General features: G+C 46.0%; 1 protein-coding gene across 2 annotated transcripts in view; it reads left to right on the forward strand.

Moving 5' to 3' along the window:
- Positions 1 to 974: 974 nt before the first annotated feature.
- The window catches only part of LRRC31 (leucine rich repeat containing 31), a 46,681-nt gene continuing 34,813 nt past the window's right edge, over positions 975 to 12,842 (forward strand). Inside the window, exon 1 of one of the 2 annotated variants that reach the window (XR_006388809.1) lies at positions 975 to 1,295. Coding sequence is in view for 1 of the 2 variants with exons in the window: in XM_044291415.1 (XP_044147350.1) it covers positions 1,283 to 1,295 (13 nt within the window). In the remaining variant the exon portion in view is untranslated. The remainder of the gene's footprint in view (positions 1,296 to 12,842) is intronic. The other variant, XM_044291415.1, reaches the window with a different exon arrangement.

Consider the following 12,842-nt stretch of genomic DNA (forward strand, 5'->3'; position numbering starts at 1 on the left):
TCTAGTGGGAAGGCGGCGCTGGGCACCAGACGGAGATGGCTGCAGCCGGACACCCTGCATGAAGAGACGTCCCCTTGGGCACCTTAGTTAGGTGAATGACAGGTTATAAAAACCTGTTTTATGTGCTAATAGAGCCACAGGCACATTTAATAAGGTCAGTTTCGGATTCAGCGTATTAGTAGGGACCTGGCCATATGTTTAGGTTATAGGCCTCAAATCTGGTGACAGAATCCCTTTAAAGAGTAACTACATTTTTGGTATAATTTTAGCTAAAATGTCCCTAATGCCCTAACAACAGTTTTTGTAATATACTTTATTACTGGATTTTTTTTCTACTTTTAATAGACTTTACCCCCCCCCCCCCAAAAGCGCACTTTACCTCCTCAAATCCTTTTCCCTGTGCGCTTAAAATGGACTTTTCTGTACACCGCTGACTTCTCAGAGGTGTATGGTGTACGGACTCTACATTTTATGAAGGGGGCCGAAGCGCAGGCAGTGCGACCAGGAGCGCACATTGCTGCCCCTGCCCGTGCCCCCCGGAGAAGTCAGCTGTGTACAGAAAAGTCAATTTTAAGCAGGAAAAGGTGCGCTTTAGGGAGGTTAAAGTCTATTAAAAATATTAAAATGCCTTAATAAAGCATATTACAAAAAGTGTTATTAGGGCATTAGAGAAATTTTATCAAAAGTTTAGTTGCTCTTTAAGATGTACTCCTTTGGAGATGTGCGCATGCAAAACAGTAAGAGACAGAACTACTGTAGTGTTGGGCTCAACATTGGGAAATGACCAATGATTATGAAAACAGTTGCAGAGTCTTCCTCATACCCTACCTAACACTGTCTGGATTGTACATTGACTTTATAAAGTACTCAATCAACATATTTTAACTTTCTCATTCTGTAACCTGAGCTAGGAACTGACTCAGCCTCTTACGGCATTCTTCTTGGCAACCCATACTCTAAGGAAGGTTTCAAGCCAAAGTCCACCTGCTTATTTCCTGGATATTCTGCATTACCGGTTCTAGTGTAGCTATGACTGCTCGGAGCAGAGGAGCTTGTTTGGTTACATGATCACACCTTCTCACTTTAGTCTCGTACAGTGGACAGGAATGCAGCATGGTGTATCTGCAGAGAGAAAGCCTTGGGTTTCCAACTGATTTTTGCTTAAAACCATGAATGTTAGTTCAGCCAGACCTGAAGTCGTAACACCAAGGGACACCAAGAGACATACCGCTACAATTCCCAACATCTTGGAGCGCACAACCTCTGTAAGGCAGTAGAAAGCATGGACATTAAAGGTAGGCTAACACAGCTGATGTTCTGTGAATGTAATCTGCAGAACTGAATCAGGGAGTGGTATGGACGTTTCAAGTGAATTCAGTGGAAGACAAGTGCAATGAGTTGGAAGAATGCAGAGGCAAATGTGGTGTAAAGTGCAGGAAGGAATACGTTCTATATATAGAATATGTTCTAATGAGTCTTTTTTTAATGCACAATTTTATTTTTTGATGTAGGGTTATACATTTGCAAATAATAAGAGTTTGAGTAATCTGTCAGTATGTTTTGGCATATTATCACCAGTCTTAGTTTGTTTTGGCAGAATCAGCAGTAAATCAGTGTCAAAATCCACATCCAATGATGGATTTACATACACATACACACACAGAGTCACAGAGAGTTCTTTCTTTAAGTCACAGTTTTCGTGGCAGTTTTTTCATACAGTTTTTTTAACCATACTGTTCTGCCACTGCAGACGCTGCTCCTTGAAGGGAATCTGTCACCCCGAGTTTGGACCATTATCTACAGTAATACATGAGTAGTACTGAGATATGGGTTCCAGATCAGTATTTTTAATTTTCCTACTGCACCCACTCCCCAGCTGTCAGCGCTCAGAGCTCCACTGAAATACATTGTCAGGACTGCTGTGCATGCGCACATGAGTCCTCTCCATTATGTCAGAACAGTACAGCAGTCCAGACTATGTATTTCAGTGCAGCTCTGAGCGCTGACAGAGGTGGGGGGAGAGGGGGCAGTAGGAAAATAAAAAGTAGTGACATCTTATCTGCAGTACTACCCATGTATTACTGTAGATAATAGTGCAAAATCGGGGTGACAGATTCCCTTTAACCACCTCAGCCCCCCTAGCTTAAACCCACTTAATGACCAGACCATGTTTTACAATTCTGCACTGCACTACTTTCACGGTTTATTGCACGGTCATACAACTTGCCACCCAAATGAATTTTACCTCCTTTTCTTCTCACTAATAGAGCTCTTTCATTTTGTGGTATTTCATTGCTGCTGACATTTTTACTTTTTTTGTTATTAATCAAAATTGACTGAAATTTTTGCTAAAAAATTACATTTTTCACTTTTTGTTGTAACATTTTTAAAATAAAACTACATTTCTATATAAATTTTTCTCAAAATGTATTGTTCTACATGTCTTTGATAAAAAAAAATGCAATAAGTGTATATTTATTGGTTTGCGCAAAAGTTATAGCATTTACAAACTATGGTACAAAAATGTGAATCTCCGCATTTTAAAGCAGCTCTGACTTTCTGAGCACCTCTCATGTTTCCTGAGGTTCTACAATTCCCAGACAGTAGAAACACCCCACAAATGACCCCATTTCGGAAAGTAGACACCCTAAGGTATTCGCTGATGGGCATAGTGAGTTCATGGAAGTTTTTATGTTTTGTCACAAGTTAGCGGAAAATGATTATTTTTCTTTTTTTTTTTCTTTTCTTACAAAGTTCATATTCCACTAACTTGTGACAAAAAAATAAAATTTTACATGAACTCGTCATGCCCCTCACGAAATACCTGGGGGTGTCTTCTTTCCAAAATGGGGTCACTTGTGGGGTATTTATACTGCCCTGGCATTTTAGGGGACCTAAAGCGTGAGAAGTAGAGTGGAATCCAAATGCGTAAAAAATGCCCTGTGAAATCCTAAAGGTGCTCTTTAGAATTTGGGCCCCTTTGCTCACCTAGGCTGCAAAAAAGTGTCACACATGTGGTATCGCCGTACTCAGAAGAAGTAGGGCAATGTGTTTTGGGGTGTATTTTTACATATACCCATGGTGGGTGAGAGAAATATCTCTGTAAAAGACAACTTTTTTTATACAAAGTTGTCATTTTACAGAGATATTTCTCTCACCCAGCATGGGTATATGTAAAAATACACCCCAAAACACATTGCCCTACTTCTCCTGAGTACGACGATACCACATGTGTGACACTTTTTTGCAGCCTAGGTGCGCAAAGGGGCCCAAATTCCAATAAGTACCTTTTAGGAGGGCATTTTTAGGCATTTGGATTCCAGACTTCTTCTCACGCTTTAGGGCCCCTAAAATGCCAGGGCAGTATAAATACCCCACATGTGACCCCATATTGGAAAGAAGACACCCAAGTTATTCCGTGAGGGGCATGGCGAGTTCCTAGAATATTTTTTTGGGCACAAGTTAGCAGAAAAAAAAACATTTTCCGCTAACTTGTGCCCCCCAAAAAATATTCTAGGAACTCGCCATGCCCCTCGCCATGCCCCTTCTTTCCAAAATGGGGTCACTTATGGGGTATTTATACTGCCCTAGCATTTTAGGGGCCCTAAAGTCTAGAATATAAATGTCTAAAAATATTTACTTATTTGGATTCCGCGAGGGGTATGGTGAGTTCATGTGAGATTTTATTTTTTGTCACAAGTTAGTGGAATATGAGACTTTGTAAGAAAAAAAAAAACAACTTGTGCCAAAAAAAATCTTCTATGAACTCGCCATGCCCCTCAAAAGTGATCTTTATAGCGCCGCAGCGGTGTTTTTGCAGTGATCAGAAAAAATATATTTCTGTCACTGCGGTGGGACGGACTGAACGCAAGTGTGCGCACAAGATCAGGCCTGATCGGGTGAACACTGCGTTTTTTGTAGAGCCTATAGAACATGTCCTATTCTTGTCCGGAATTGCGGACAAGAAAAGGCATTTTCTGTATAGTTCTGGTAATGTACGGATCCGCAAAATGCGGAAAGCACATTGCTGGTGTCCGTGTTTTACAGATCCGCGGTGTCTGTGTTTTGCGGATCCGCGGATTCGCAAAACACATACAGACGTCTGAATGGAGCCTTACAGGGGGGTGATCAATGACATGGGGGGTGATCAGGGGTTAATAAGGGGTTAATAAGTGACAGGGGGGGTGTAGTGTAGTGTGGTGCTTGGTGCCACTTATTACAGAGCTGCCTGTGTCCTCTGGTGGTCGATCCAAGCAAAAGGGACCACCAGAGGACCAGGTAGCAGGTTTATCAGACGCTGTTAACAAAACAGCGTCTGATATACCTTTTAAGGGTTAAAAAAAATCGCATCTACAGCCTGCCAACTGTAGATCAACTAGTTTACCTTCCGATCCTGTGAGCGCGCGTTCACAGGAAATCTCGCGTCTCGCAAGATGACGCGCCGACGTGTCAACGAGGAATAACCCGGCCGCCCGCAGGACGCATCCCTGCGTTAGGCGGTCGGGAGCTGGTTAAGGTGGTATTCCAGTCTCATGATTTTGATGAGCTTTAGACAGGATTGGTGGGGTCCGACTCTTGGCACCCTTGCTGATCAGCTTTTTGAAGAGGCCGTGGCGCTAGTGCCAGCGCCGCATTTTCTTTAGTGGCGAGTTGTAATTACACTGTTCATCCCATTCAAGTGAGTGAGAGCGGAAGGTGTAATTACACTGCGCCACCACTACGATGTAGACGGCGTGCAGGTAAACATTAAAGAGACTGCAGGTCTCGCAATAGCGCCGCAACCTCTTCAAACAGCTAATTGACTGTGGTGCCAAGAGTCAGATGTCCACCGAGAATAGGTCATCAATATTACAAAACTGGAATACCTCTTTAACCTTATTGGAGGACTCATTTCTTTGATGCAGGAGTGAGCACAGGAGACTAACTCTGGGCCTTAGAAGTGGACTCCTTTGCATTTCAATCTATATTCTTTCACACGAGCAAGTATTCCGCGCAGGTGCAATGCGTGATGCGAACGCATTGCGCCCGGACGAAATCCAGACCCATTAATTTCAATGGGACTGTGTACATGTGCGTTGGTTTTCACGCATTACTTGTGCGCTGCGTGAAAATCGCAGCATGTTCTATATTCTGCGATTTTCACTCAACGCTGGCCCCATAGAAGTGAATAAAGCTGCATGAAATCGCATCCGCACTTGCGTTTTTCGCGGATGGTTGCTAAGAGATGTTGTTTGTATACCTTAAGTTATTTATCACACGCGTGTAAAACGCATTAAGTAGCGTTGCACCCACGCGATAAAAACTACGGTCGCAGACAAAACTGAATTTGCGAATGGACCTAATCCACACACGCTCGTCTGCAAGGGGCCTAACACAATCACATGTTGTTGCACCACTAGATATTGCTCTGATACCCTGACAAGCTGGTTAATGGTACCTGAGCCTAGTTCCCCTGAAGAATCCTTGAACACTGCTGACAGTGCTCCCCGTTCTATGCATCTTTGGGCACATCAGATCATGTTGGCTGATACTGCTTGCAGCTCCTCAACAGTGATCCTGCGGATAGTGTTTGGGATGTTTTCCCTAAGTTTATCCAGGAGATGTGGATTGTTAGTGGACACTTTGGGCTGTTTCACACGAGCGGATGCCTTGCGTGACATCAGCTCCGTGAATGACAGCCAAGACCCGATGCGAACTGCAGAAGCACGGAGCAGTAACATGACTGATAATGCTCCGGGCCTCTCTGTGACCTCTTTACTACGAAATCACAGTGACAACTTTATCTACCTGTGATTTCGTAGTAAAGAGATCACAGAGAGGCACGGAGCATTATCAGTCATGTTAATGCTCCGTGCCTCTGCAGTTCGCATCGGGTCTTGGATGTCATTCACGGAGCGGATGTCACGCACGGCCCACGGTGAAACAGCCCTTTCTGTTTAAAATTTCCCCACAGATAAAAATCGTATCTGGATAAGTCTGGGGAATGTAGTGGCCATAACCCCTTTCTCACAGTTCGCTCCTCCGTAAACAGTTCATGAACCCGGTCCAGTGAGATCTGTGAGGTGTGACATGTTGTCCCATCTTGTTTGAAAAAGCAGGACATTTTTTCTTCTGCAGCATCACTGTTGAAGAGTTGCAAGCAGTATCAGCCAACATAATCCGCCGTGCCCAAAGATGCGTAGATGGGAATGGGGACCACTTTCAGCATTTTTTGTGACTTGTGGGTAATTAGAAAAAAACAGTCCACTTGCTGATTCATCTTGTCATACTATTGCTGGAGGTGGGCTACTTTTTCGTGGGCTACCCTGCAGATAGTTGTTTCAGTTGTTTTGGTGTACCAGTGGTCCCTCAAGTTACAATATTTATTGGTTCCTGGAGGACCATTGCATGTTGAAACCATTTTTAACTTGAGTAATCAGTTCCAAAGCCCCAAAATGTCATCCAAGATAAGAGAAAATTAAAATTTAAGAAAAATAAGCAGATAACTAAGACAGATAAGACATGTCCTTACATATAAAACCCAGGGCTAGCTGCTAACTCGCAACTACTACAGCTATTTTACCAGAGAAGTGGTGTCGATTGGTTGGATCTGAGTTTGAGGCATTGTATGATGAGTCTAGTTTCAACTTACGATGGGCCAGAAAAGACCATTGTATGTTGAAAATATTGTATCCTGAGGCCACTGTATCTTGAGGAACCACTGTATTTGTATTTCAATTCTATCTGTTTATGTCTAGGACATACATATCAGCAATGAGTATATGTGCTTTTTATGGATAATAGTAAGGCCTCTTTCACACGGGCGTCGCGTGTGAGGGCCGGACAAGATGCGGGTGAGTTGCGGGAAAATGTTTGGTACCCAGACCCGAACCCAGACTTCTTCACAGAAGTTCGGGTTTGGGTTAGGTGTTCTGTAGATTTTATTATTTTCCCCAATAACATGGTTATAAGGGAAAATAATAGCATTCTTAATACAGAATGCTTAGTAAAATGTCCATTGAGGGGTTAAAAATAATAAACAAATTTAACTCACCCCATCCACTTGATCGAGTAGTGGATCTCCTCTTCTTTCTACTTTCTTCAGGACCTGGCTAAAGGACCTTTGATGACGTCACTTCGCTCATCACATGGTCCATCACCATGGTGATGGACCATGTGATGAGTGCAGTGACATCACCAAAGGTCCTTTTCATCAAAAAAGAAAGAAAACATGCCAGGCTGTGCGTTTAAGTGGATTAAGGTGAGTTTATTAATTGTTTTTTATTTTTTAACCCCTCCATCACTATTTTACTAAGCATTCTGTATTAAGAATGCTATTATTTTCCCTTATAACCATGTTATAAGGAGAAATAATAAAGATCTCCTAGCAACCATGCATGAAAATCGCACCGCTTGCGGATGCTTTCGATTTTCACACAGCCCCATTCACTTCTATGGGGCTTGTGTTGCGTGAAAAAGGCACAATATAGAGCTTGCTGCGATTTTCACGCAACGCACCAGTCATGCGTGAAAATCACTGCTCATGTACACAGCCCCATTGAAGAGAATGGGTCCGGATTCACCTCACGCATTGCACCCGCACGGAATTCTCGCCCGTGTGAAAGGGGCCTAAGAGTTAAAGGGGTTGTCTCATTTCAGCAAATGGCATTTATCATGTAGTGAAAGTTAATACAAGGCACTTACTAATGTATAGTGATTGTCCATATTGCTTCATTGCTTCCCTTGCTGGCTGGATTCATTTTTCTATCACATTATACACTGCTTGTTTCCATGTGTACGACCACCCTGCAATCTATCAGCGGTGGCCGTGCTTGCACACTATAGAAAAAGGTGTTGGCGGGTTTCGGCTAACACACTTGTGTGGGGAGAGCTTTTGACTCTCCCCCGACAGGTGATGATAGCCTTTTGTTCTCTGGGGAGATAAACCTATGCAACAGATAAAGCCAGCACAAAACATAGCAGTACATCTTTTCCATTGTATGTGGAGGCAGTTTTTTTAAGGCCTCATGCACACGACCGTTGTGTGCATCCGTGGCCGTTGTGCCTTTTTCAGTTTTTTTTTTCGCTGAAAAATCGGAAAATGCACCGTTTTGCAGCCGAGACCGTGATCCGTGTTTCCTGTCCGTCAAAAAAATATGACCTGTCCTATGTTTTTTGACGGACAACGGTTCACGGACCCATTCAAGTCAATGGGTCCGTGAAAGAACACGGATGCACACAAGATTGGCATCCGTGTCCGTGATCCGTGGCCGTAGGCTACTTTCATACAGACGGATCCGAAGATCCGTCTGCATAAAAGCTTTTTCAGAGGTGAGTTTTCACTTCGTGAAAACTCAGATCCGACAGTATATTCTAACACAGAGGCGTTCCCATGGTGATGGGGACGCTTCAGGTTAGAATATAGTAAAAGAACTGTGTACATGACTGCCCCCTGCTGCCTGGCAGGTGCTGCCAGGCAGCAGGGGGCAGACCCCCCCTCCCCCCCTGTAGTTAACACATTGGTGGCCAGTGTGGCCGGCCCCCCCCCCTCCCTCCCCTGTAGTTAACTCATTGGTAGCCAGTGGGGTCCCCCCCTCCCTCCCCTCCCCTGTAGTTAACTCGTTGGTAGCCAGCCCCCCCTCCCTCCCTCCCCTGTAGTTAACTCATTGGTGTCCAGTGGGCCCCCCTCCCTCCCCTGTAGTTAACTCATTGGTGTCCAGTGGGCCCCCCTCCCTCCCCTGTAGTTAACTCATTGGTGTCCAGTGGGCCCCCCTCCCTCCGCTGTAGTTAACTCGTTGGTGGCCAGTGGGCCCTCTCCCCTCCCTCCCCCTCCTAATTAAAATCTCCCCCCCCCTATCATTGGTGGCAGTGGAGAGTACCGATCGGAGTCCCAGTTTAATCGCTGGGGCTCCGATCGGTAACCATGGCAACCGGGACGCTACTGCAGTCCCGGTTGCCATGGTTACTTAGCAATTTGTAGAAGCATCATACTTACCTGCGAGCAGCGATGTCTGTCTGTGTCCGGCCGGGAGCTCCTCCTACTGGTAAGTGACAGGTCTGTGCGGTGCATTGCCTAATGATCTGTCACTTACCAGTAGGAGGAGCTCCCGGCCGGACACAGACATCACAGCTCGCAGGTAAGTATGATGCTTCTACAAATTGCTAAGTAACCATGGCAACCGGGACTGCAGTAGTGTCCCGGTTGCCATGGTTACCGATCAGAGCCCCAGTGATTAAACTGGGACTCCGATCGGTACTCTCCGCTGCCACCAATGATAGGGGGGGGAGATTTTAATTAGGAGGGGGAGGGAGGGGAGAGGGCCCACTGGCCACCAACGAGTTAACTAGAGCGGAGGGAGGGGGGGCCCACTGGACACCAATGAGTTAACTACAGGGGAGGGAGGGGCGGCTGGCTACCAACAAGTTAACTACAGGGGAGGGAGGGGGGCCCACTGGCCACCAATGAGTTAACTACAGGGGAGGGAGGGGGGGGCTGGCTACCAATGAGTTAACTACAGGGGAGGGAGGGCCGGCCGCACTGGCCACCAATGAGTTAAAAACAGGGGGGGGGGGTCTGCCTCCTGCTGCCTGGCAGCACCTGCCAGGCAGCAGGGGGCAGTCATGTACACAGTTATTCAGTATATTCTAACCTGAAGCGTCCCCATCACCATGGGAACACCTCTGTGTTAGAATATACTGTCGGATCTGAGTTTCACGATCTAGCTCATATCCGACAGTATATTCTAACATAGAGGCGTTCCCATGGTGATGGGGACGCTTCAAGTTAAAATATACCATCGGATTGGAGAAAACTCTGATCCGATGGTATAAAAGTGACTCCTGACTTTACATTAAAAGTCAATGGGGGACGGATCCGTTTGCAATTGCACCATATTGTGTCAACGTCAAACGGATCCGTCCCCATTGACTTGCATTGTAATTCAGGACGGATCCGTTTGGCTCCGCACGGCCAGGCGGACACCAAAACGACATTTTTTTCATGTCCGTGGATCCTCCAAAAATCAAGGAAGACCCACGGACGAAAAAACGGTCACGGATCACGGACCTACGGACCCCGTTTTTGCGGACCGTGAAAAAATACTGTCGTGTGCATGAGGCCTAAACCACATTCACTTGCGTTATCCTGTACTTTGTTGCGTATTTTCAGAGTGGAACATTAATATCTACATCAGATCCAGAGGGTCTGCACGTGGCGTAACACTAATAAAGCATGGGAAATGCCCTACTACACTTTTATTGCTAAAATTAGCACTGAAATATATCAGATTATTCAGGACAAAATATACATTAGAAATAAGAGTGGGCAGAAGTTATGGCTAGTAAGAATAAATCATGTACGTTTTTTCATAAGTCTGAGGAAGAGTTCACATGACCGTTATTCTTCCTTTCTTCTGATCTGCCAGAAGAACAGAAAAATAAAGGAAAAAAACGTATTGTGTAAAAGACTGATGCACATTTGGCATCTGTTTGAGCCATTTCCGTCTGAGAGATGTTATTTTAGACGCATGCTGTTCTAGTTTGGCCTTGAGATTAAGACTCAGTACTTTAAGTGTTATACACTTTCTCCTTTTTATCATGGTGGTCCAAATGTGAAGTCTCTATTACTACAGTATATGATGTAGTTGTGGATTTTGTCAGAATCCGTATCCACTCTTCCTGCAATGCATCTGGATGGTAAAAATGACAGTACCGCTGATTTTATAATGTACAGCATGATCAGATGTAAAATTCCACAGATCCACTTCAGAAATTCTGACCATGCAAATATATCCTTTTTTTATGTGATGACGCTGGATCACGGGGAGGCTAGAACATGGGACAAAAATCTAGCTTATTGTCACGGCTGAGGATGGGGGAAACCCTCAGCCGTGTGATGCCAGATGCTGTTATGGCTGCTCGGCCAGGAGAACAGGATAGGGAGCAGGTCACCTCCTCAAGCATCCCTAACCTGACCCTAACTCCTACCTGCATGGGCCGACCTTTAAGGTAGGAGGACCCATGCGCAGGAACCTCGGAGCCATGAATTACCCTCCGCAGATCCCTGAGCTAGGAGCTGGGTAAGACGACCTACTCCTCCTAGGCACGGAGGAGCAGGAGTCTCCATGGCCAAGCTGTTGGGAAAAGGGGAACTCATACAGCCTTACGGGAATGACAGGCGAACTATTAGTTCCACCAACCTGTCACAGCCTTGCTGACTGGATCCCTGTGCAAACAGGAATCCAGGACCGTAAGCTGCACCAAAACACATAGGAAGGTCCCAACAGAACATAACATACAACATCACACACAGCAAGACATAAACATAACGACAATATCTTTATGACCACAGGGGTGGCTCTCACTGACAGGTAATATGCACAGGAGGCTGCTCCAGCCAAGCATGACTGGAGCAACCTCCTGAGCCATGTCAAACACCAAGGCTATATAGGCCAAGAAGCCACACCCCACAGTCGGACACACCCAGTGACATCACACACACACACACTGGGAAGGGAGTTAACCCTTCCAGCACCACAGAAGGGAAACACACATAAAGGGGAAGTGACCAAACTAAGATCACACTGTGGCTGTTGCCGCAGGCAACGACATGGGTGGCAGCCGTCCTGAGAGACAGCCCGAAGGCCAGGACACTGCCACCACATGTACAACATTCTAAACGTTGCCACGGGCAGCCACAGAGAAAGGAAGATGTCTGTGCGCACCAAACATAAAACACAGTGCACACCAGACATACAAAAGTGCCTACACACACGCACACAACTCCAAGGGAACCGCACACATAGCTGTTGTCCGTGGCAATCGCACTTGAGGCAAACAACATCATGCCTCAAGCTGCGGTTAAAATAACTACCCAAACCGCGGGCAACTGTATGCGGCTCCCAAGGAGTCACGGCCAAACCGTGGCCGTGACACTTATTGATCAAAGGGGTTATGCCATGACTGATGTAAAAAATGAAAATCAGAAATCATATAGTACATGAAAGTCTCTTGAACCAGCCCCGTAGCTCACATGGATCAAGAGATCTCCTCATTCAACTCAGCAGGTGTGTCCTTTCTGCTGCAGCTCTCTCCCTATCACAGCTCAGGGGGCATACCCTTTCTGCTGCAGCTCTCTCCCTATCACAGCTCAGGGGACATCACGACCGGCGTGCCGATCACATACGTGACGCAAAGGGAGGGAAAAGGGAAGGCCCTGTCCAAGGGAGAGGGAAAGATGGTGACCCCTAACTCACCTTGAGGCTGGCACCTGACTGCCCTGACGTCCCTAGACGGGTTTTTTACCCGTACGCCGATCACGTGCCTAAACCCTGGCTTTCCTTAAGATAAGCCCTAAGTAGTGAATAGGGCAGTGGGAACAGATTAGTGTGTTTGCCCTTTCTGCTGCAGCTCTTTCCCCATAACAGAAAGTATAGCTGGTGGCAGTTTAACCACCTCCCGACCGCTGTACGCATATATGCGTCCGGGAGGTGGTTGCTTTATTCCTCCTGGACGCATATACGCGTCTTCTCGCGAGACGCGAGATTTCCTGTGAACGCGCGCACACAGGCGCGCGCGCTCACAGGAACGGAAGGTAAGCAAGTGGATCTCCAGCCTGCCAGCGGCGATCGCTCGCTGGCAGGCTGGAGATCCGAATTTTTTAACCCCTAACAGGTATATTAGACGCTGTTTTCATAACAGCGTCTAATATACCTCCTACCTGGTCCTCTGGTGGTCTCTTTTGTTAGGATCGACCACCAGAGGACTCAGGTAGGTCAGTACAGTCGCACCAAACACCACACTACACTACACTACACCCCCCCCCCCGTCACTTATTAACCCCTTATAACCCCTGATCACCCATG

Source organism: Bufo gargarizans, chromosome 4 (assembly GCF_014858855.1).
Source record: "Bufo gargarizans isolate SCDJY-AF-19 chromosome 4, ASM1485885v1, whole genome shotgun sequence".
NCBI classification, from domain to species: Eukaryota; Metazoa; Chordata; class Amphibia; order Anura; family Bufonidae; genus Bufo; species Bufo gargarizans.